The sequence below is a fragment of the Anabrus simplex genome, chromosome 1 (assembly GCF_040414725.1).
Source record: "Anabrus simplex isolate iqAnaSimp1 chromosome 1, ASM4041472v1, whole genome shotgun sequence".
In the NCBI taxonomy this organism is placed as follows: domain Eukaryota; kingdom Metazoa; phylum Arthropoda; class Insecta; order Orthoptera; family Tettigoniidae; genus Anabrus; species Anabrus simplex.
The window spans coordinates 535,950,300-535,977,369 of NC_090265.1; the positions used below are offsets into that span (position 1 = coordinate 535,950,300).

The 27,070-nt window shown below is 38.2% G+C and overlaps 1 protein-coding gene across 1 annotated transcript in view; it reads left to right on the top strand.

The window, feature by feature from the left end:
- LOC136876423 (outer dense fiber protein 2) overlaps nt 1-27,070 on the top strand; it is a 456,680-nt gene that overhangs the window by 52,330 nt on the left and 377,280 nt on the right. Inside the window, exon 4 of the mRNA XM_068228338.1 lies at nt 14,139-14,283. Within this exon, the coding sequence (XP_068084439.1) occupies nt 14,139-14,283 (145 nt within the window). The remainder of the gene's footprint in view (nt 1-14,138; nt 14,284-27,070) is intronic.

Below are 27,070 nucleotides of genomic sequence, written 5' to 3' on the forward strand. Positions count from 1 at the left end.
GTTTGGTTTGGTTTGGTTTGGTTTCATGGCAAAATTAATTGAATCCCATGGTTCATTCATAAGAATCTGAAATTTATCTATCAAAACGGACATATGCCAACTTATAATATTTCCTTCAGTCTGTGAGATCCTACAATTGTACAATCCAATCCACATATGAAGGAGCTGAAGATGACTAGAAGCCATTCTGGATCCACAAGATCCTCATCGAGGCCGCTATAACCAGTAAACAATGGACAAGGCAGTAAAACTGGAAAACTGCTGAACGCATTTCAACCAAACTGCGTATTTGTAATCTACTCACTGAGGATTGTTTTATTAGGTGCATATGGCGCTAAGATCATTTGTTTTATTGGATGCATGTAACTTCAAGGTCATCATATTGAGTTCAGATATCTTAATTAACTTTAGGTCTTTCAAACAAATATATAACAAACATTTGAGAATATGTTAGTTTATGCCATATACGTATTTATCGTAAGATGGATAATAATAGGCATGCTTACGAAAAACTGGGAATTTAGTCAAAGCCTCATGGGACACTTGATGCATGTCACTTCAAGGTGGGTTAATGGGAATTATTAAAGAGCCATTTTACTCTTTTTGATAGGGCAGATATTATGGAGGTATCATCGACGATGGGTTTCAAGAGTCTTCAATCACAGTGCTATGCTAGTGGTCAAACAAACAACAATATGTAACTGAGAAGCAGTGGGAATTTCACACAACCTTGGTCCAGGAACTGTATCATACAATACATTAGGAAATTGTACTCATTCTGTTTAGACTTAGTTCAGATTTATTGTAATGCACAGGCTTTCAGAGAGAAATATCAGATTAACATGTTGTATTAAACGTGTGGATAGAGCCATGTCAGTTTGCATAAATTCCTGAAGGAAATTTGTAATCCATTGCAAATTCCCATGCAAAGAATGGGTACAAATGCTAGTATATGTATATTATATATACACTGAGTTGCCAAAAGTCACGCGAAGACACTGAATGTGATGTTAATAATGAGTTGCTCCTCTGAAAGTCCTCAAAACAGCAGCAATGCGGTGAGGCATCAACTCTACAAGGTGTTGGAATCATACTGGTGAGATCTGGACCCATGCATCTTGCACTTCTTTCCACAATTGGTCTTGCACAGTTGGTGCGGGGTTCATGGAGCGAACACCAGCATTGACAGCATCCCATAAATGCTCAATCGGAAAAAGATTGGGGGATCTGGAGGACCAATCCAGGGTCGTAACATCACTGGAGTGCTCTTCCAACCACCTGTCTGCCACCAGAGAGCAATGACATGGCGCATCGTCCTGTTGAAACATGTCATCTCCTTCAGGGTACTCTTAAGACCCGAAAGGGATGCAGATGGTCTGAAAGAATGTCCACATAATGTGCACCTGTCAGTACTTCCTGCAGCCGGACAATGGGGCCTACTTGCAACTAAGAGAACACCGCCCAGACCAGAAATGAGCCACCTACCGCCTTGACACAACCTTATTGACACACAGGATCCATAGCTTCATGGGGCATACGCCACACTCTCACGTGCCCATCAGCTTGAGACAACTGGAACCGGTGTTCATCGGATCATGCCACATGCTGCCACTGTTTCATGGCCCATTGCTTATGTTCACAGAGCCATGCATGTTGTTAAGTTCTGTGTCAAGGTGCCAGCAATGGGACACAAGTTAGTCGTCAGCTGGTGAAGCCTATGCGGTGGAGTTGCCTCCGTCCAGTCCTGGTAGAAGTGGGTTCCTGACTCCCAACATTCAACTGGACGGTGATCTGACTCACAGTAGCCCGTCAAGTGCCCAGTATGGTTCTGCAGGGGCAGTGCAATGTCCATTCATTAAACACCTGTGGTCTTTCCGTGCGGTGGTTTACGTGGGTGGTAACATTCTCTCTATGATATTGAAGATCCACCCTCGGCACTGTTGATCTCAGAAACTTGAATTCGCGTATAATCTCCACAATGCTAGGGCCATGTGCCATGCACCCATGATCAACCCAGGTTCAAAGTCGGTTAACTCGCAACATGTTGCCATCTTCATGACACTGGTGTTTTTGACAGACTGCTCAGCTACGCCGCAGCTAGCTGCAATGCTCAGGGGTCATCCACGGCACATTTTCTAATGGGGCACCCCTTCTCGTGACTTTTAGCTACTCAGTGTATATATGTGTGTGACTGACAAAGAACTTTAAACAGCATTCTTCTTCCCACAAACATTTTTTTTTGTTTTTTGCAAGTTGTTTTACGTCGAACCGACACAGACATGTCTTATGGCGATGATGGGAGAGGAAAGGGGTAGGAGTGGGAAGAAAGCGGCCGTGGCCTTATTTAAGGTACAGTCCCAGCATTTGCCTGGTGTGAAAATGGGAAACCACGGAAAACCATCTTCAGGGCTGCCAACAGTGAGGCTCAAACCCACTATCTCCCAAATACTGGATACTGGCCGCACTTAAGCAACTGCAGCTATCGAGCTCGGTCACAAATAGGTTCCTTCTTGTTCTGTGTGAACATATCTCCACAAATCTTTGACATATTTGTCTTCCTTCTCAAGGAATTCATGTAGGTCTATTTCTGCATCACAGCATACACTTGGATTATATCCATAGTGATGGACTTGGACCTTAAACTTTATCATTATACCATGTTGTCTTTTTTTTTTTTTTTTTTTTTTTTTTTTTACAATTTGTTTGAAGTCTCCCCTTCATTAACCATTTTTCCAAAGCAGATTTCACTACTGGAAATTGGCCTAATATTTCATGTAAGTCTGCCTGCATTGTCTGATATATTCAGTTGACTGAAATCAACATCCCTTTTGTGTCAGGAGTCTTCATTTGCCCAACACATGCCATACCAGTATGTATAAACAATATTCTCTTACATGAACTGATGATTTGAGATCTCTCCAACTGTACCATAGCTAATGTTTATAGTGAGTTCAGTTTGTCTTCTATACTCTTGCAGTAGAGACTGCTAATATACATTCTTGAAAATTAATACTTGATTAAAAAACTAGGAGTGATTTGTCTGTTATTAAATATATATAAACTTACAACATAACTTATGGTCTGAAACTAAAATTATTTAACTGCATCATCTATGTCAAATCAAACAAAACATCTTCATGATGCTCCAGTTTCAATCTTGAGTAGTTAATTTACATAAATAATAATTCATTCTACAGTATGTTAATAGTATAAGCAATCAGTCTACGAATTAACATAATCAATCAGTTTCAAGAAATTCATTAATTTGCAAGCAGTTATATTGCTCAGAACTTCATACCAATCTTAACCTATGGTATTGAATCCTGCACCCTCACTAAGAAAGACCCATCAAGGTTGCAGGCAACCAAGATGAAGTTCCTTAGGTCCACAATTCAAAAAACCAAACTGGACAATTTGAGGAATGATGTGGTTAGGAAGGAAGCTGGGATTGTTACATCATTGTTATATCAGATGAGCATGTCCAGACTGAGGTGGTTTGGGCATGTAATGAGGATGGAGCCAACAAGGATAGCATATGTTAACTTGGAGCGTCATGTGGCAGGGAAACGGATGGTGAGAAGACCAAGAACCCACTGGATGGACATTGTAAAGATGGACATTGCAGATTGGGGAAGGACACTGGAGGACATTAACAACAGAACATATCTCAATAAGACAGAAGGGAAGAGGCTTGCCAACAGTACCCGGGAAACTGGGACTGTAAATGATGATGATGATGATGATGATGATGATCATGATCATGTTCATGATGATGATGATGATGATGATGATGATGATATATATTGCTCTGGTAGCTAGATATCATTTAACTGAAGATACACACTAAGATGTTGCAGAATGGTTCTAGAGAAATAGTGTCCCATTGATGTTAATATAATGAACTTAAAATATTACATGGGTCACATTTCACTTACTAAGCTACACATCTTGTTTGTTCTGACTGCCTGAAAACTATGCTACCTACGTAGTACTTACAAAATAATTATCTATAGATAACAATTCAATCCATGTTCATCTTATATTAGATTTGAGGTACCCTGCCTTTCTGTTGTCATGTAGACAGGGTGATAATTGTAAACTTCTTCCTCTTTTCTCTATCAATTAAATGTATCATCTCTTTCATTTCACATTCTCCTTTCATGAAGCTTCAGTTGGAGCAGGTGCTGTGACCAACTTTAAATGAAATTTGTTTCAATCTTTTTTCTTCCACTCTGTGTTGTACATTATAACTCTGTCAGTCATAGACATTGTTAACAAAGGATAGTTGCTATGAAACAGGATTCTAAAATCCCTCAGTCCTCAGTAGCAACTCCTTACATCTAGTTAATTTGAAAAAAAAAATGGCTGGTTTTTGGAAAATTATTTTTGTAACATGGAAGTGGGTGGGAGATAGGTAGAACAGGTAGATGTCTACATCCCCCCACCCATTTCCCCCGAGTGATCACAATGATTTGTAGAAAACAGGTAAGAATCAGTTTTATGGAATGAGGTCCAAGAAACACATTTTCAAGAATTTTCCGTGCAATGATACAAAAAGTTATTTAATGAAATAATAAAAGAACCCATTAAAATTGTAAATGAAGTGTGAAGATGTTACAGTCTGGTTCTAGAGACGTATCTCAAGATAAGAAATTGCTATTGCAAACCAATGTGACTGTGTTGTCTTTATTTTGCTACTATTTAATTCCTAAAGTAATGAAATTAATTTTTTTCCCTTTCCATAGTTAGATCCCCCAATTATTAAATGATCTAGTTTTTTTTAATAAAATTACCAATTTTGTTTATAGGTCTGAAATCTTGTGGATTGCTGCCATTTTTTCCTGGTTTCAGCAGAGCAGTCACTCTTGTATCAGAAACATCTTGTATACAGTCCATTATTACTTTTAACACTAAAGGTATGTTACACGAATTGTGACCAAGCAAGCACATTCTGCATTGCCTGAAACAGTTTATCTTCAGTGCAAGAAGATAGGACATTGAATCAAGTGTTTTGTGGTTTGTTCTTCATCACATTCACAATTTGGTCAGCATCCATATAGCCTCTCTCACAAGGTGGACTTTGAAACTCCCCATTCCTGTTCTCATTCTATTCAAAGATTTCCATTCAGTCCACTTTTCATTGTAGCCAGATAATAAAACATTGTACTCCTGTCATGGGATATTAGAGATCTTGGTTTTACACAACTGTACTCTTGCTGTTTTAGATGATCCAATTTATTCCTGTGATGTTTGCAGGAAACTTTTCCTGGACTTGTCTTTGAATTAAGGGTACATGGCCATGCAGTGGATGAGCACTTTTTTATTCTGATCTAGCCTTCTCCGTATTTGCAGCTACTGCTCTATAAATGCAGGGTGAAGAAATACCTCCAAGCTGATACAGCCTGTTGACTGCAGTAGACTTTAAGAAACCTGTCAGTAACCTACAGGTCTCTTAAGGACTACGTCCACCTGTTTGATATGAGATGATGAATACTAAACTGGGTGTACATATTCTGTGAGGGAGTAACAAAGGGCTATAGCTGATACATATGGATAGTTTGTGGTTGGCCTCTCCACTGTGATCCAGTCAATTTATGCAATAGGTTATTTTGTGGGGAAACTTTTGTTTTGCAATTCATGCAGTGCTTCTTAAATGTTAGGGTTATGTCAAGTATTGCTCCCTTATATTTTGGAGTGTCACACGTCTATAGTTCAGGAATAGACCATGCTATTTTGAGCTTACAATATGCTTCCTTATTTCTTAGGTGAAGGACACATACCTGAGTCTTTGAAGGATTAGGTCTTAGGTGGTTTGCACTGTAATAGCTTGACAGGCATTCAAGGGAAGTTCGTTCGTTTGTTCATTCATTCATTCATTCATTTTTTTTATTTAATTTACCATAAACCTGTACAGTATCTGTGGAAGGCCAGGGGAAAACAGACAGGCCCCCTACACGTAGTATCCTTTGACCTTTTGAAATAATTAGATAAATCGAAACTAAAACAGTCTTATACAATATTTACAAGGTAAAGTAACAAAGTATATTGTATACATATTTCTCATTTACACATCCTTTCTCTCCCAGGTTCATTCTTTCACATATTCACACACATTTTCTCACCGTATGTGCTTCCTAACACAACATTTAACTATTTTACATTTTTACATTTAATGTTGATAGGATTTCCCATTAGCTTGAAAGGAGCTTGGTGCAACACTGCCACAGTTCCTTTTTAGTAGTTTCCACAGCTCTTTGGTATCAGAGACATATTTCTTTCCACTGTGTGACCAGGGCAAGTTCGACAGCATATAAGAACCTTCTGGTACTTGAAAATACTGGCTGGCAATTTGTATAGATGTTGAAAAGGATTGGAGCCAAAATACTTCCTTGGGGAAAACACCATTTTTCTGCACCCTCCATTAGCTATGCTGCCCTTTGAAGCCAATGAGAAACCTGTGATACTGGAGAAGAGTGGCAATGAGTTTGGTTAACCTGCTGTCCTTTGTCAGATTGTAGACCTTGTCTAGAAGAAGTTATAGTTGACAGTATTGCATGCCATTGACAGATCCACAAAGGCCACAACTGTGACCTTGCAAGTTTCAAATCCATCTTCTATAAACTGAAGAAAAGTCTATTAACATGGCTCCTTAACAACTATCACAAAGCAAAATAAATTATAAATTTCCACTTTCCTATTTAAATCAATACACTCACTATTCCTGTCTACTAAGAAACCCACCTTCTCATTTAAACAGTGCCTCTCACTTCCAGCTTCCTCCTTACTATGCCATATGCAGAAAAACAGGCCATAAAAATTATTACAATATCCCCAAAATACTAATGGAGTAATTACTATTCACTATATTGAAAGGTGTAAATAATCTAGCTACTATATTCATGAAGCCCACACACAAGTTTATTTTATGTGGGATTCACACTGTATCTCTTACTACCTTTGTATGTGTATATATAGTATATGTATGATATTGACAGTGAATAAAAATGTACTTTCACTTAAAACAATAATCGCCACCACCATCTGTGAATAAAAAAGTTTAAAATGTTAAAAAAAATTTAAAAACCTATGTTAGATTCAGCAATTGCCCAGTTAAGCTCTTTCAAGGATGAAACCTAGCTTTTTGTAGTATAATTACTGGGTCATATACAGCAAGGATACAATTCAGAAACAGCCAGGTCCGTATCCAGTCTAGGTCCATATAGTCATTGAAGAGCTGGAGAATCCTTTCCTTGATTTATCTGCTCTGATGTGTTGTATTCCTTCATGGGTTGTTCCATTCAGGAGTAACTGACATGCAATCTAGTTTGCACTGATATTAGATAGTGGGTTGATTCTGAGGCGCTTCAGCAATCTCCATACTTTGTGGTTATCTTTTGTCAGGTCTTTCTTTATCTTCCATTGTCTTGGTACAATGATCTATTTTTATTTCACTTAAGGATGAAATGAGCTTATTGCCAGCTTCTACTGCCTCTTCACGAAAGGGATCATCTTCACGAAAGGGATCATCTTCAGAAATGTATGTATATTCCGTGAACTGGTCAGCTACATTTGAACTTAACCTGGGATACATGACAACCGACAGCCACGGGGTATAGACATTCTGGAGCATTTATTTTCATAGCTTCAACTAATATATCATAGGATTCTGGTGTTGTTGAGTATTGTTAAGAATAGAACTCAAATTGAATCTATCCAATCTGTAGAACTTCCTGATGGTGAGGTGACTGGGGATAAGACCAAAATATTACAGGAGTTCCAAAGGCACTTTGAAACTTTGCTGAACTGTTATGAAAATATCACCCCATTAGATGACGAACCTTATGATTTTGGCAGCACAAATACCACTAGTCTGACATGGTTGGAAGTAGAGACAGCAATATCTAAGCTGAAAAACAACACATCAACTGGATCAGATGAATTAAGTGTTGAGATGATCAAACCACTAGGAGAGGTTGGACAACAGTGGATGTACAGGGTACTAAATAGAATCTGGAAAGAGAATGTAATACCCAATGACTGGAAGCAAGGAGTCATCATCCCATTGTTGAAAAAGGGTGATAGAAAGAAATGTCCCAATACAGAGGTATAACTCTGCTGTCACATGGCCTCAAAATTTACGAATCCATCCTTGAGAGCAGCATTAGAAAATATGTTGAACCTACACTTGAGGAGTAACAACATGGATTTAGACCACATAGATCAACTGAAGACCTCATTTTTGCCACCATAATGTTCTAAGAGAAGTATTGGGAGAAAGGTAAAAACACTTACTGCTTTTGTGGACATCGAGAAAGCATATGACCATGTATCACGCAGGCATAAGAAAGTGCCCGATGCCATCATAGCACGAGTACAACCGTTATATGAAGAAACCAAGTGTTGTGCCCAGGTCCAGGATGGAAGGTCAGGTTGGTTCGAAACAAAGAGCGGAGTCTGGCAAGGAAGTTGTCTTTCACCACTTCTCTTCATACTCATAATGGATGAAGTTTTAAAAGTGGTTAAAAGAAAGGATCCAACAACTAATGCCCTGGCTTTTTCTGATGATGTAATGTTATGAGATGAGACAGAAGAAAAAGTACAAACTATACTAGATCTCTGGCATGAAGCTTTTACAACCTTAGGTCTCAAATCAGCAAAACGAAGACAGTTAGTTGGCTTGGCGATGAGTAGAAACTCTCCAACTGTTCATCTAAGAGTTGGAGATGAGGAGATGGATATTGTAGACAACTTCCAGTATTTAGGTAGTGTTCTGTCATCAGACAATACCATACATCAAAAGATTAGTAACAGAATACAGAAAGCTTCCAAATTCTATCACACTGTATGTCAATTACTTTGAGATGAAACATTTCCGTTAGTTTCCAAGATCAACTTGTACAAAATATATCTAGTACCTATATTGACACATGGCCTAGAAGCAGCAACTCTTACTGGACCAGATTGGAAAGAAGTGTGCTGGAGACTCTAGAAGTGAAGAGATTGCAATGGCATGGTCACATGAAAAGAATGGACCCTCACAGGACTCCTCACACATACTTTGACCACAATGTTCCTGGGAAGAGACCAAGAGGAAGACCTCGTGATGTTTGGGAAAAACAGGTATTAAAGGACCTTGAAATTAGAGATGTGAACTGGCGTCGCATATATGAGCAGCATCTGTGGATGGATAGGACAAACTGGAGGAGGCTTGTACACAACCGCACCCGGCTTGCTGGAGCGAAGAAATGATGATGATGATGATGATGATGATGATTCTGGTGTTGGATCTATAGTAGACACTCTAGCATCTATTTCTCTGTGAATAGGGGTTGATGACCTAGATGTTAGGCCCCTTTAAACAACAAGTATCATCATCATCATCATCATCTCTGTGAATGCTGACCATTAGGTTCTCTTAAAATTAGTGAACAGGAACTCTCTGGTGTTTCACTGATGCAAATGCTTCATACATGATTGATCTGTGCTGGATGTTTGGTATTACACTGCAAATGCTATTTGCTTTACGTCGCACCGACACAGATATGTCTTATGGCAACGATGGGATGGGAAAGGCCTAGGAATGGGAAGGAAGCAGCTGTAGCCTTAATTAAGGTACAGCCCCAGCATTTGCCTGGTGTGAAATTGAGAAACCACGGAAAACCATCTTCAGGACTGCCGACAGTGGGGTTCAAACCCACTATCTCCCGATTACACTGCAAATGGAGTTCACACATTGCTGATTGATGTGGTTACTGCTAAGATATACTGTAAGATTAGGGTTATAGCCCCATTTCCATCTCTTTAAGGATGCTGGTAGTTTAGTATCTTTGATTATTTCTTTAAGTTATTTGATTTACTTCTGCCCATCCCTGCAATGCAATGCCATTCTTGTTGTCAGATTCATTACCCCATGTGGTACTGAGGGAGTTAAAATCACCAATAACTATCTGTATATGCTGGTTCTGGAGGCTCGAAGATTTCTTGACTGTAAATGCAGTGCTGGGTGGTTCTGGTATATACAGAGATGTGACTGTGCTGTTATTAAGCTCAGTGGTATGGGTTTCAATGTTGTTTTCTTCTGTGAAGCCTATGGATAGAATCTGAACATCATGTCAGACAAATATGGTGTTTCTTTGGTTGATGTTTTTCACTGCTTGTATATGTCTCCTGTACACACAGAATGAAGCTTTTGTGTTGCCTGCATAGGTCTTGTAGAAGTTCCTCTTTGACTGATGACATATCTTCAATATTAATAGAGATAGTACCGGTAGTTAACTGTGACCCTGAGAAAGGCTTGGATGATGTTTCTGTGTGATAGGTTCAGCTGGAATTCTGCTGTTGCCCAGAGATTGCTTGATGGCTTATGAAATTGTAATCTTTAAGAAGGCAGCTTTCATAATCCCCAAATTGCCAGTGACATGCGTGGAAGGTTTTTTATATGTTCCAGTAGTTTATAATTTCTCTTTTTCCAGCTACTATATACTCCCCCTTTTAAGTATAGTATTGTAAATAACTAGTGAATTTGAATGGCAGTGATTAAGACAGCCAGATATGCATTTACTTCTGACACAGATTTATATCAATGAGTTACATCTTTAAAAGTCATATTTGAATATAAATTTGATTATGCTCTCAGATATCAATTTTCATGGTTTATAAATTCTGAAATTTCTTTATTTTTACTTCTGTTTTAAATCATGTCAGGATTATAATGACCTGATGATCACACAATAAATATGAAAACTTGTGAAAGATTTGATGTTTTGAAGAATAACAACACTGCATAAAGAAAGAGAAATATCATGAAAGGAAAGGAAGCAAAAAAAAAACTCTTTCACTCAGCAACTATTGCCACTGGACAGAAGAGGGCAAGAGAAAAGCCTTGTACTTGTAGGTGGAAGCAGCTCTGTAGCCATAGTCATCTTAATATGTTTCACAAGTTCTGAGCCTCTGTAAGGTATCATAAGAAATGTTCTCAGTTTGTTATCAATATGAAGTTGCTAAATTTGAGAACTGACAATATGCATGGAAGATTCTTTGTACTGTATGTAGTTTATAATTTCTCCTTTTTCAGCTACTATATATGCTGCTTTCTAAGTAAATTATTGTAAATAACTAGTGAATTTGAATGGCAGTGATTAAGACACTTATTCCAATGACTTTTGTTAGTCCCAATAATTTTCAGTTTAGTCTGTTGTTGGCCAAATATTTTTCATTATTCACAATTTTTGGCTGGCCAAGTATTACTGTAGGCTATATGGACTTGGAATGCAGTGTAAATTCTCTTTATTATATTAATGTACTTCAAGTTTCATGCTAATGAGATTTTGGTGCTATTTGTAATATGCACATATTGTTGTGTACATCCTATGAAATGTGTTATCCATCAAGCTTGCAACTCTTATCACTTCTAAAAATGTAATTATTAACCTGATTGAGATACATCAACATCAGAGAATCTCTCAAGACAACAAACTTGAACAGCTGCTTATTCGTAAATTGGGCAATTTTCTTCCTTTCTAAAGGTTGTGTGTAACTGATCATTGCCTAATCTGTGTGTTCCTTTCTCATTCTTCTTCTTCAATCTAGCATTTTCCTGCAGGTGCAGAGTCCGCTCTGCAGCTAGAGTGTCTTGCCATCATTGTCTCAGCCTTCCATGCGGGTGTTTACCATCAAAAGTGAAGTTGTATGTATCTAAAGCGACAGTACCATTTGCCGCTCTCATGATATGGCTATACCATCTCAGACACCCTTCTTTCATTTTTTTCTTGAATGGTAAAAGCTCCCATCCTCTGCTGGATCGTGTCATTGGTTATGTGATCAAGGATTGAAACTCCAAGAGACATGTAACATGTGCATCTCCATGGTGTGCAGAGGGCGCTTGGTACTTTTGGTGACTGGCCAGCTCTTGGTTCCATACAACACCACTGCATTCACTATAGCCTGCACTTCCTGATCAATGCCACCATCATTTTTCAGGTGGGGTTGTAAATATTGGAAGCAGTTTTCACTAGGTCTTGACCATTGATAGTGACAGTGGATGTTCTTGGGTTAGTTTCCAGATACTCGGTCTTCTCCATGTTTGAACACAGCCCTGCAGTTTCTCTTAGGTTGTAGCTGTAAGTAGGCTGTCATTGGGAGATAGTACAGTCCAAGGAACATTCTCATGCAGGTCATGTGTGATGGTATCCATACCAAGTATGAAGAGCAGCAGTGACGAGGCTGATCCCTGATGTACTTCTACTTTCACAGGAAAGCTGCTAGAGAGGCCAGCAGTGCACCTTAATCTGCTACACAAGTATTGTCTCAGAGTATCCAGACCCAGTTAACAAGCAGTTCTGACATGCCATGGTCATGTAATGTGCACCAGATGAGCTGATGCTGAACTTGATCAAACACTTTCTCTAGGTGGATGTTTCTCCAGAAGCATTCATGCCATGAAGATTACATCAGAAGTTCTGACTCCCTTTACAAAGCCACACTGGTTGATGCATATAGCAACGTCTCTCAGGCGCCAGTCAAGAATCCGCTCAATGATTTTCATCACGTGACATAAGAGATGGACCGGTCGATAGTTTGAACAGTTTCTCTTTACTGAATATTATTATCATAGTAATTTCATTATCACAGAAATCTGTAATAAGACATTAATGGTTTCCCTCTAATAGTAAAATAAGCTGGAAAATTTCTAAGCCAGGATGCTATTCTGATTTTCTCTGCCTCTCTCTCTCCCCCTCCAACCCCCCCCCCCCCCCTCAGTCACTCATTATTCAACTTGGTTTATGTCATATTATTCTCCATGACTCAGGCGGCAGTGCACCAGCCTCCCACCACTGGATTTCTTGGTTGAAATCCCTATCATTCCATGTGAGATTTGTGCTGGACAAAGCAGAGGCAGGACAGGTTTTTCTCTGGGTACTCCAGATTTTTCTGTCATATTCCATTCCAACAGCTCTCTCCAATATCATTTAATGTCATCTGACAGTCATTAATCATTGCCCCAGAGGAGTGTGACAGGCTTCAGCAGCTGGCACAATTCATATCCTCCCAGATAGATGGGGGCTTCATTCTTTCCATTCCTGACCCAGCTGAATGACTGGAAATAATGTAGATTTTCATTTTTTTAAAATTCTTCTTTTGTTTGATTCTCAATTGTTTAGTATGTTTACTTCTTCTGACCTGAACAATAGAAATAAAAATTTCAATCCTTTGCGTTCATAGATAATAACACCAACAACATTCGTCATCATCATCATCATCATGATTATTTTATGACCCCAGCTACCATCCCCCTGTGGGTGAGGGTGGTAGAATAAAATCCAGGTATCCCCTGCCTGCTGTAAGAGGTAACTAAAAGGGGTACCAGGTGCTCTCAATAACTCAACTTGGAAGCATGGGTTGGCAACCATGGTTCCCCTAACTGAGCCTGGCATTGCTTCCACTGGTGTCAGGCTTCTCACCAATATCTTTCCTTTCCAACTTTCCTTGGTTAACCCTTGTTCTTTTCTGACTTTGACGGTATTAGGTTTTCGAGAACTAGGGAATCTTTCATTTTCGTGCCCTTCCCTTTCTTTTGCAAATATGTTTATTTTTCGAAGTGTCAGGCCTCTTCAATTTTTCCCTTTGATTAGTGTTAATAGCAGATGGTTGCCCAGTTGTACTTCCTTATAAAACAGTAATTACCACCATCACCTCAGCTACCATGTGTAAGAATTTTGATTTGACATAATTTAGACTGCCTGCTAGTCAATTTCAATGTTCTGTTTTACTCTACCAGATGGAAGAGAAAACAGAATTCTATGGGCAACCTACATGTATGTCTGAGTATTAAATAATTTTGTCATGTAATCATAAAATGTGGAAGATTTTTACATGTCAGCATCATATGACATGGTGTTCCCAATGGACTTTTTCCACTTTTCAAAAATCCGACTAGCTATGCTGGGTTTGAATCTGGGATTTGAAGGCCTACACTCCATCATTAATCCGCAGAAGGAGTTTAATGCCCATTATATACTGATGACAGTTATATATTGTAAATTTTTCCTTGTTTAACATAGGAGTTTTAGTATAATTGTTAGTTTTAAGAACTACATAGTCAGTGTCAGGTACTAAGACTTTGATTAACTCTTTCTTAGGTATTATCTTCAAGAGGAGTTGCTACAAAAAGATACTGCAGTTGAAGTACTGCAGAGGAGAGTAGGCAGTCTCCAGAGGGAGATGCGAATTATTTCCAAGGAGAATACAGTTTTGAGTGAGAAATTATCTGAAATAAACCAAATGGTGAGTTATTAATTTTAGTAATGCACACAGAGACCCTTGGTTAATAAACAAAAAGAACAAAACGCCATGGTGCTACAGCATTGATGGGCCTTGGCCTACCAGGCGACCATTGCTTAGCTCAAAGGCCTGCAGATTACGAGGTGATGTGTGATCAACACAAGGAATCCTCTCAGCCATTACTCATGGTTTTCTAGACAACGGCCACAATCTCACTGTCAGATATCAGCTCAGTTATTTTCATGTAGGCTGAGCGGACCTTGAACTGTGCCCTCAGATCCAGGTAAAACTCCGACCTGGCCAGAAATTGAAGCCAGGGAAGAGACAGACTCATCACTCGTAGACTGCGGACCTTGAACTGTGCCCTCAGACCTGGCCAGAAATTGAAGCAAGGTTCTTTGGGTAAGAGGCAGACTCTTCACTCGTAGACTGCGGGGCCAGCTCCTTAGTTAATAGTAGCATAATAAAAGGTGACGTAGTTTATGTTATATATTAAGATTACCATATAACTTGTAAACAATTTTTCATGTGTGTTTCAAGTATGCTCAGGAAACTTCTAGGTCTGCTTGTCCTAATTCAAGAAAACTCTGAAACAGTAACTTACCAAATATACCTGTATATTAATTCAAGAACCTTTTGGAGATCTTGTGTAAGTAGGATGTTATGACAAATTCATAATTATCCAGACTGAGCTGATTTAAGAGAACTTCAGATCACTGCCTTACAAAGGATGTCTGCATGTTAGTTCTAGAACTTTCTGGATATGTTGTGATAATATGATGTGTGACAATATCAGAATTCTATCAGTAAATGTAAAAAGGTTCTACCTAATCGATACTTTCTCTTTTTTATTTAGCCTAGGGCTATTTATAAAGACATTAATAATCACAGAACATGTTTCGATTGCTTAGCAATCGTCATCAGCTGTTTACATGTAGCTTAGGTAAAAATAGCATAAAATCAGTCTCTTAATTTACTTTAAAACATAAAAAACAGGTGTTAGTAGAAAGCGTATAGGTAGAAGAGGGGGCGGGGGAGAGTGCATTGAGGGCAGCTGTTAGTTGAACATTAAACTTAATATTAAAAACACTTATTGGACTAAAATGTCTTAGGTTCACTATAAGTCCTGAGAGCTTTTCCAATAAAATCACTTGCTGTTAAAAACTTGGAGATTTTTGGTAAAATGTTCCTGTTGGAATGTTTATGAAGTGTTTATGTCTTCTTAAAACGGCTTCTGGTTTTCTTCCCATTCAGTTGTCTCGTATTAGATGGAAAAGTGTGGCCCGCTGTTGAATGATGTCTACTATTTGGTGTTTGAGAATTTGTTAAGTTATATCGTCAATATTACGACCTGTAACCGGCAGAAAAAGATTGCGTCAATTAGTAGTGATTGCCTAGAAACGTATTGCATAGGGAGGCTATTTAGTATTGACAAATGTGGGAATATAAACTTACCCTTGTCCAGTTTGTTTTCTTTACTTCCCGTGCTACGGGTGTGGGTTTGTATCTGCTGTTCTCGTCCTTGTGTTGTAGCGGTGTGTTGTGGTCTGTAAGCTAGCTTGGTTCGGAGGGAGAGAGGGCAGCGAGGACGTGTCGTCATTTGCTGTTTCGGGCGCAGGGGGGGGGGGGGGGTTGGCTTTTGTCTGTAACGTAGCGGCCTTGTGATTGCTTAGTGCGTTCGCTGGGCATATTTGATTCCTTCCTAGTAACTCCGTGTATCTCAATATGTGTTCAAATAAGGGGTTTCTCTGTTCATTTATTTCATTTAAGTTCTTGTCCCTGTTAATTGACTTGTCTAGAAATATGTGAATACTCTAGACTATTCATTAGTCTTCCTTTGTTTAGTCTATTATGAATTACCAGGTCTTGTTTAATATCTGTAAATCTATGGCCCGTTTTGCACATATGTACTCCCATTGCGGAAAACCTTCTATGTTTCTCTGCATTAACGTGTTCTTGGTACCTTATTGTGAAATTGCGTCCTGATTGTCTGATGTATGTGGCCCTGCACTGGTTGCATATCAACTTGTAAACACCTGAATCCTGGAAACGCTATTCACTGTTCTTATTGACCATATTATGGTTGAAAAACTTATGTTGCTGTGTTGTGTTGCTGTTTGTTGAGAACACTACCTTGATGTCATGTAACTTAAATAAATTAGTGATTGTGTAAATATTAGGGTTGTTGAAGGTGAACCTCACGTACTTTTTTGTTTGGTCTGACTGTTTTAATAGATTTGTTTGTAGTTTGCATTTACGTTTGGTAATTAACTCGTTAATAGTTTTTAAACTAAAACCATTAATGAGGGCCTGTTGACAGATAAAAGCTAATTTTTTATTCCTCTCTTTATTGGTTAATGGGATTTCGAAGGCTCTATTAATAAAGCTGTCATACGCGGATTTTTTCTGTGAATCGAGGTGTAGTGAATGTAGGTTTTCTATAAATTCCAAAGTGAAATTGGTTGTCTTTTTTAGTTGTAGTAACGTCTAAAAAAATTGATCGAACCGTTTTTTTCTTCAACAGTAAACTGTATATTAGGATCTAAGGTGTTCAAAGTGTGCAAAATACTAAGATTATCATTGAAATCCTTGTCAATTATAGCATATGTATCATCCACATAGCGTACCCACAAATCAAGCCCTTTGATGTGGTCTACAATATACAAACGTTCCAGGTGATCCAAATATATATCAGCCAGTATGGAGCACCCATAGGGTGATATATCTTGTTGTTAAATAAAAAGTATTTCTGGTTAAGTACAAATTTAAGGATTGCCATAAACTCTTCTGTTTCGGGTATACTTATCCGTTTGTGTTCTAATAAATTAGTTTTTATGATTTTAATCATCTTCTCTATGGGGATATTAGTATACATATTTTTAATGTCGAATGAGCATGTTACATGAGAGGATTTAAGTTTAAAGTCCTTAATCTTCTTGCAAAAATCACTAGAATTTTTTACGGTTGTGTTAGAATAGAAAATATAGTTTTGTGTTAAGAACCTGTGAATGTATTGTGATGTTTTATATGTGGGGCTCTTACGGAAATTGATTAATGGTCTGATAGGTATACCTTTTTTATGCAACTTGGCTCTTGCCGTAGGGAGTACTGGGTTCATATTTATGAACTTTTGTGATTCCTGCTCAGTAAGAAGGAAAGTATTTTGTTTAAGTATTCCTTTCAAGTTTCTTTGAATCCGTGGGGTAGGATCTTTACTTACAACTTTGAACTTGTTATTATTGAAGAAGGTTTCGGTTTTCTCAATATAATCGGTTTTATTTAGAATAACTATTGTTTCTCCCTTATCCGCTGTAGTTACGACTACGTCACTTTGCCTGATTTTTCATTGTAGTTCGTTGTTTACTCTAGTGTTGTGAATGTTTTTCTTAAAACCGTTTATAAGGGAAGGGATTTTTTCTTTGCCTCAAATCTCAAGTCGTTCTGTACTTTGGCTGGGAGAGTCTGTATGGCTGCTTCGGTTTCTGCTAAAGTGAGGGTTAGTTCCTTGCTTTTGTTAGAAGGGCGCCAGTTATACTTCGGGCCCTTACGTAGTATTTGCAATTCTTGGTCTGTGAAAACTGTTTCTGATAAGTTTTTGACTGTGGGTGGGTATCTGTTTTGTTCAATGGTTGATTTAAACTGTAACCTGTTCCCCTTTTTTGGATTGTCCTCTTTCAGGTTCTTTAATTTCTTGTTTAATGTGACTTGTTTCCTTGTACATAGCAGGAACAAAATAGAGAAGTTAATGGAAAAAAACTTCTCTATTTTGTCCCTGCTATGTACAAAGAAACAAGTCACATTATACAAGAAATTAAAGAACCTGGAAGAGGACAATCCAAAAAAGGGGAACAGGTTACAGTTTAAATCAACCATTGAACAAAACAGATACCCACCCACAGTTGAAAACTTATCAGAAACAGTTTTCACAGACCAAGATTGCAAATACTACGTAAGGGCCCGAAGTATAACTGGTGCACTTCTAACAAAAGCAAGGAACTAACCCTCACTTTAGCAGAAACCGAAGCAGCCATACAGACTCTCCCAGCCGAAGTACAGAACGACTTGAGATTTGAGGCATAGAAAAAAATCTCTTCTCTTATAAACGGTTTTAAGAAAAACATTCACAACACTAGAGTAAACAACAAACTACAACGAAAAATCAGGGAAAGTGACGTAGTCGTAACTAAAGCGGATAAGGGAGAAACAATAGTTATTCTAAATAAAACCGATTATATTGAGAAAACCGAAACCTTCTTCAATAATAACAAGTTCAAAGTCGTAAGTAAAGATCCTATCCCACGGATTCAAAGAAACTTGAAAGGAATACTTAAACAAAATACTTTCCTTCTTACTGAGCAGGAATCACAAAAGTTCATAAATATGAACCCAGTACTCCCTACGGCAAGAGCCAAGTTGCATAAAAAAGGTATACCTATCAGACCATTAATCAATTTCCGTAAGAGCCCCACATATAAAACATCACAATACATTCTCAGGTTCTTAACACAAAACTATATTTTCTATTCTAACACAACCGTAAAAAATTCTAGTGATTTTTGCAAGAAGATTAAGGACTTTAAACTTAAATCTTCTCATGTAACATGCTCATTCGACATTAAAAATACGTATACTAATATCCCCATAGAGAAGACGATTAAAATCATAAAAACTAATTTATTAGAACACAAACGGATAAGTATACCCGAAACAGAAGAGTTTATGGCAATCCTTAAATTTGTACTTAACCAGAAATACTTTTTATTTAACAACAAGATATATCACCCTATGGGTGCTCCATACTGGCTGATATATATTTGGATCACCTGGAACGTTTGTATATTGTAGACCACATCAAAGGGCTTGATTTGTGGGTACGCTATGTGGATGATACATATGCTATAATTGACAAGGATTTCAATGATAATCTTAGTATTTTGCATACTTTGAACACCTTAGATCCTAATATACAGTTTACTGTCGAAGAAAAAAACGGTTCGATCAATTTTTTAGACGTTAATACAACTGAAAAAGACAACCAATTTCATTTTGGAATTTATAAAAAACCTACATTCACTCCAACTATGATTCATAACAATTCTCTACACCCCGATTCACAGAAAAAATCTGCGTATTACAGCTTTATTAATAGAGCCTTCGAAATCCCGTTAACCAACAAAGAGAGGAATAAAAAATTAGCTTTTATCTGTCAACAGGCCCTCATTAATGGTTTTAGTTTAAAAACTATTAACGAGTTAATTACCAAACGTAAATGCAAACTACAAACAAATCTATTAAAACAGTCAGAGCAAACAAAAATGTACGTGAGGTTCACCTTCAACAACCCTAATATTTACGCAATCACTAATTTATTTAAGAAACATGACATCAAGGTAGTGTTCTCAACAAACAACAACACGAGACATAAGTTCTTCAACCATAATATGGTCAATAAAAACAGTGAAGAGCGTTTCCAGGATTCAGGTGTTTACAAGTTGATATGCAACCAGTGCAGGGCCACATACATCGGACAATCAGGACGCAGTTTCACAATAAGGTACCAAGTACACGTTAATGCAGAGAAACGTAGAAGGTTCTCCGCAATGGGAGTACATATGAGCGAAACGGGCCATAGATTTACAGATATTAAACAAGACCTGGTAATTCTTAATAGACTAAACAAGGAAAGACTAATGAACAGTCTAGAAAGTATTCATATATTTCTAGACAATTAAATTGAAATAATAAATATGGTAGTTCAACCTATTCAATACAAGTAAATAAGAGATGTAGAGATTACATTCTTATTTAATTAAAAGTGGAAATGGTACTGGTTTCGACCCCAGTCTGGGTCATCATCAGCCAATTATAACTCGAAAAACAAGAGGCCTCTTCAACTGATATTGTGTGGACTTGACCGTTAACTTCTTTCTTACTTATGTATTGTTTTTCGAGTTATAATCGGCCGATGATGACCCAGACTGGGGTCGAAACCGGTACCATTTCCACTTTTAATTAAATAAGAATGTAATCTCTACATCTCTTATTTACTTGTATTGAATAGGTTGAACTACCATGTTTATTATTTCATTTAACTGTGATACTTTTCAATACGGAACAATGAGATTTTTATATTTCTAGACAAGTCAATTGGGCCGATGACCTTCGATGTTAGGCCCCTTAAAACAACAAGCAACAAGACAAGTCAATTAACAGGGACAAGAACTTAAATGAAATAAATGAACAGAGAAACCCCTTATTCGAACACATATTGAGATATATGGAGTTACTAGGAAGGAATCAAATACGCCCAGTGAACGCACTAAGCAATCACAACGCCACTACGTCACAGACAGAAGCCACCCCCCCACCCGAAACAGCAAATGACGACACGTCCTCGCTGCCCTCCCTCCCTCCCTCTGAACCAAGCTAGCTTACAGACCACAGATTACCGCTACAACACAAGGTCGAGAACAGCAGATACAAACCCACACCTGTAGCACGGGAAGTAAAGAAAACAAACTGGACAAGGGTAAGTTTATATTCCCACATTTGTCAATACTAAATAGCCTCCCTATGCAATACGTTTCTAGGCAATCACTACTAATTGACGCAATCTTTTTCTGCCGGTTACAGGTCGTAATACAGACGATCTAACTTAACAAATTCTCAAACACCAAATAGTAGACGTTTGGGCCACACTTTTCCACCTAATAAGAGACAAGTGAATGGGAAGAAAACCAGAAGCCATTTTAAGAAGACATAAACACTTCATAAACATTCCAACAGGAACATTTTACCAAAAATCTCCAAGTTTTTAACAGCAAGTGATTTTATTGGAAAAGCTCTCAGGACTTATAGTGAACCTAAGACATTTTAGTCCAATAAGTGTTTTTAATATTAAGTTTAATGTTCAACTAACAGCCGCCCTCAATGCACTCTTCCAGCTATATGCTTTCTACTAACACCTGTTTTTTATGTTTTAATGTAAATTAAGAAATTGATTTTATGCTATTTTTACCTAAGCTACATGTAAACAGCTGATGATGGTTGCTAAGCAATCAAAACATGTTCTGTGATTGATAATGTCTTTATAAATAGCCCAAGGCTAAATAAAAAAGAGAAAGTATCGATTAGGTGGAACTTTTTTTCATTTATTGATTGAATTACAATATCGATACGGTAATGTAGTGGATAGTCTGTAATATCAGAATTATCGGTATCTTACAAGTTAGCCAGAAATATATATAAACAGCAGTACAGTTCAGTGGAATTATTATTACAGCAGTTTGAGATGTGTGATATGTTGTTGTTAGTTACCGAGTTCAGTTGTATTGAGCACAGCAAAGTGAGTTTAGTACCTACTGATACTGTCCAATTGATCAATTGAGGATTACTGAGTTTGTATATATATGTATTCAGTGAAAATATACAATTAGTCAGTGACAGCAGCACTTTTATTTTATTACATCGCTGCCCTATGTTAAATTGGCAACAATAACAGGACTGTTGTATTTGAATGTAAATCGTGATATACTTATCCGCAGAGAGGTTAGGACCATTGTGTATGAACTTGAATGGTGATTTAAGTATTTGTGTGAAAGTGTAGAAAATAGTGGGATTATGAAGATATTCTTCAAGGACTTCATGATCAGTCCACTGAAGGAACAGTTGGAGGATCACAGACTTCCTACTACCATGACAAAATTGGATTTGATCATAAGATTCTGAGGACAGCAATGGATTAGAACCAGACAGATTTTATATAGAGCTCAGTGAGAAGGAAGATTCTTCACTGCCAGAAAAAGGGGTAAGCATTAAAACAAAGTTCACAAATCTGATGACCGCGGTCCCGTAGTTAAATTCACACATGTCCAGTGGAGATAGACTATCGTAGTAACCAAGGATGTACCGTCATGATCAACTTTTACAATGCAGTAACAACATCTAACAAGCCAGTTTCACAGTATAACAATATTCTATATATTTATTTAAGATAAGCATGCTTACACTTTGTTGTTGCTGTTGTTGGAGTCATCAGTCCATAGACTGGTTTGATGCAGCGCTCCATGCCACCCTATCCTGTGCTAACCTTTTCATTTCTACGTAACTATTGCATCCTACATCTGCTCTAATCTGCTTGTCATATTCATATCTTGATCTACCCCTACCGTTCTTACCCCCTACACTTCCTTCAAAAACCAACTGAACAAGTCCTGGGTGTCTTAAGATGTGTCCTATCATTCTATCTCTTCTTCTCGTCAAATTTAGCCAAATCGATCTCCTCTCACTAATTCGATTCAGTATCTCTTCATTCGTGATTCGATCTATCCATCTCACCTTCAGCATTCTTCTGTAACACCACATTTCAAAAGCTTCTATTCTCTTTCTTTCTGAGCCAGTTATCGTCCATGTTTCACTTCCATACAATGCCACGCTCCACACGAAAGTCTTCAAAAACATCTTTCTAATTCCGATATCAATGTTTGAAGTGAGCAAATTTCTTTTCTTAAGAAAGCTCTTCCTTGCTTGTGCTAGTCTGCATTTTATGTCCTCCTTACTTCTGCCATCGTTAGTTATTTTACTACCCAAGTAAGAATATTCATCTACTTCCTTTAAGACTTCATTTCCTAATCTAATATTTCCTGCATCACCTGCCTTCGTTCGACTGCACTCCATTACTTTTGTTTTGGACTTATTTATTTTCCTCTTGTACTCCTTACCCAAGACTTCATCCATACCATTCAGCAACTTCTCGAGATCTTCTGCAGTCTCAGATAAAATAACAATATCATCGGCAAATCTCAAGGTTTTGATTTCCTCTCCTTGGACTGTGATTCCCTTTCCAAATTTCTCTTTGATTTCCTTTACTGCCTGTTCTATGTAAACATTGAAAAGGAGAGGGGACAAACTGCAGCCTTGCCTCACTCCTTTCTGGATTGCTGCTTCTTTTTCAAAGCCCTCGATTCTTATCACTGCAGACTGATTTTTATACAGATTGTAGATAATTCTTCGTTCTCGGTATCTGATCCCAATCACCTTTAGAATCTTAAATAGCTTGGTCCAATCAACATTATCGAATGCCTTTTCTAGATCTACAAATGCCATGTATGTGGGCTTGTCCTTCTTGATTCGATCCTCTAAGATCAGACGTAAAGTCAGGATAGCTTCACGTGTTCCTACATTTCTTCTGAAGCCAAATAGATCTTCTCCCAACTCAGCTTCAACTTGTTTTTCCATTCTTCTGTAAATAATACGTGTTAAAATTTTGCAGGCATGAGATACTAAACTAATGGTGCGGTAGTTTTCACACCTGTCAGCACCGGCTTTCTTGGGAATAGGTATAACAACATTCTTCCGAAAATCGGATGGGACTTCTCCTGTCTCATACATCTTGCACACTAAATGAAATAACCTTGCCATGCTGGTTTCTCCTAAGGCAGTCAGTAATTCAGAGGGAATGTCATCAATTCCAGGTGCCTTGTTCCTATTGAGGTCACTCACAGCTCTGTCAAACTCTGACCTCAAAATTGGGTCTCCCTTTTCATCAGCATCAACAGCCTCTTCATGTTCCAGAACCAAATTATCTACATCTTTACCTTGATACAACTGTTGGATATGCTCCTGCCATCTTTCTGCTTTGTCTTCTTTCCCTAGGAGTGGTTTTCCATCTGAGCTCTTAATATTCATACACCTAGATTTCCTTTCTCCAAAGGTTTCCTTGATTTTCCTGTATGCAGCATCTACCTTTCCCAGGACCATACAGCCTTCGACATCCTTGCATTTCTCCTTCAGCCATTCTTCCTTAGCTGCCTTGCACTTTCTATCCACTTCATTCTTTAATCGCCTGTATTCTTTTCTGCCCTCTTCATTTCTAGCATTTTCGTCGTTCATCAATCAGGTCTAGTATCTCCTGAGTTATCCACTGATTCTTAGTTGATCTTTTCTTCCTTCCTAACATTTCTTCAGCCCTACTGACTTCATTTTTCATGACTCTCCACTCTTCCTCTATCGTGTTTCCTTCAGCCTTTTCATTTAGTCCTTGTGCAACATGTTCCTTGAAACAATCCCTCACATTCTTTTCTTTCAACTTGTCTAGATCCCATCTTTTTGCATTCTTTCCTTTCTTCAATTTCTTCAACTTCAGATGGCATTTCATGACCAAAAAGTTGTGGTCAGAGTCCACGTCTGCTCCTGGGAAAGTTTTGCAATCCAACACCTGGTTTCTGAATCTCTGCCTAATCATAATGAAGTCTATTTGATACCTTCCAGTGTCTCCAGGTCTCGTCCACGTATACAGCCGTCGTTTGTGGTGTTTGAACCAAGTATTGGCAAGGACTAAATTATGATCAGTGCAGAATTCAACCAGCCGACTTCCTCTTTCGTTCCTTCATCCCAATCCAAATTCTCCTACTGTACTACCTTCTCTTCCTTGGCCTACCACTGCATTCCAGTCTCCCATCACAATTAGATTCTCGTCACCTTTTACATATTGTATTAAATCTTCTATCTCCTCATATATTCTTTTGATTTCTTCATCATCCGCAGAACTAGTAGGCATATAGACCTGCACTATTGTGGTGGGCATTGGTTTGGTGTCTATCTTGACGACAATAATTCTTTCACTATGCTGGTCGTAGTAGCTTACCCGCTGCCCTATTTTCTTATTCATTATTAAACCAACTCCTGCATTTCCTCTGTTTGATTTTGTGTTGATAATTCGGTAGTCGCCTGACCAAAAATCTTGTTCTTCCTGCCAACGTACTTCACTTATGCCAACTACATCTAACTTTAGCCTATCCATCTCCCTTTTCAGATTCTCTAACCTACCACAACGATTCAAACTTCTAACATTCCACGCTCCGACTCGCAGAATGTCAGTATCCGTCTTCCTGATGATCGCCCCCTCTCGTGTAGTCCCCACCCGGAGATCCGAATGGGGGACTAGTTTACCTCCGGAATATTTTACCCGGGAGGAAGCCATCATCAGTACATCATTCATACAGAGAGAGCTGCATGTCCTCGGGAGTTAGTTACGGCTGTAGTTTCCCGTTGCTTTCAGCCGTGTAGCAGTATCAACACAGCTAAGCCATGTTGAGTATTATTACAAGGCCGTATCAGTCAATCATCCAGACTGCCGCCCTTGCAACTACCGAAAGGCTGCTACCGCCCTTTCGATGAACCATTCGTTAGTCTGGTCTCTCAACAGATACCCATCCGATATGGTTGCACCTGCGGCTCGGCTATCTGCATCATTGGGACACGCAAGCCTCCCCACCGCGGCAAGGTCACATGGTTCGCAGAGGAGGGCTTACACTTTATAAAGAAATATTTGGTGCACAACAAGTTTTAAAATCTCCATTTTACCATTAAGAGAACGTTTTAAAGACATTTGTCTGGGTCAGGAATGGAATGAATGAAGACCCCATCTAGCGGTGGGGATAGCAAATGTGCCGGCTGCCAAAGTCTGTCATACTTCTCTGGGACAATGATAAATGACTGACAGATGAAATGAAATGTTAATGGAGAGTGTTGCTGGAATGAAAGATGACAGGGAAAACAGGGGTACCCGGAGGAAAACCTGTCCTGCCTCCACTTTGTCCAGCACAAATCTCACATGGAGTGACGGGGATTTGAATCGCAGAACCCTGCGGTGGGTGTACTGCCGCCTGAGCCACAGAGGCTAAGTGCAGAATGCTATTTTAGAATTTAAGAGTATGTATGTATTCAGCTGAGGATGGCCTATTCATAGGGCCGAAACTAGTCATGTGACTCAATTTAAAATATAATTGTATTTTTAAAAGAATATTGTATTGATTAAGTGAAACATCTCCTCCTTGTATTTTAAGTAGGATTAAGGAATCATCAATGTGGACAGCATGAAATTGATGTCATATAAGACACACTGTTTTTATCGAGTAAAGAACCAGTTCCTCTCAATTTGTTTGTTTGTTTGTTTGTTTGTTTGTTTGTTTATTTATGTATTTATTTATTTATTAGCAAAGTTACGGCTCTTGGCCCTCTCTTACACTTAACCACATACATTTTTTTACAGTACTAATCTAAAATATCATTGTAATCAATTGTTGTTATTGAGATAAGTAAGTCAGATAAGGAATTACAATAATACAATTAAGTACGATTGCTACTGATGAAAAATTATAGGATAAATAGAGAGTGGATAATGACAAAAAATATATCAACTTATAACCTAAAGAATATATCTATAACTAGCTTAAAGGAAAATTTATTCAAATATAAGGCTAAAATAAATTAACTGAATATTAGTATATTGTAATCTGAGTATACTAAAATCGATGTTACTATGTAGTCTATTTCTAGGAACAGTCCATAGCCTTAAAGGTGAGTAGTAAGAACGTAAATGGGATAGCCTAAGAACTTAAATCTAGTACGTATATTTGGTTTCATTCTCATGTCATTCACAATTACATTCATTCAAGTCAACTCTATGTACTCTGGAGGAATTTACGGTAGGCTGTTTTAAATGTCCTAGACGAGCAAGACTTTTTAATATCTTCCGATCCCATATTCCATAACCTCAAAGCAGAGACCAGGAATGAATGGCTGTAGGTACTTGTTCGATGTGGTGCTATTTCAAGTAGTGTTAATTTCGTGGAATGAAGAAAGAAGCCTAAAATTGGACAATAGATAGGCGGGGCTGTTTGAAGAAAGCAACTGATAGACGGGGGTCATTTGGTGGGTTTTTCTACGGTCATCTAAACGTAGCCATCCCAACTTTTTGTAGTATGGTGTTACATGAGCATCATATCGG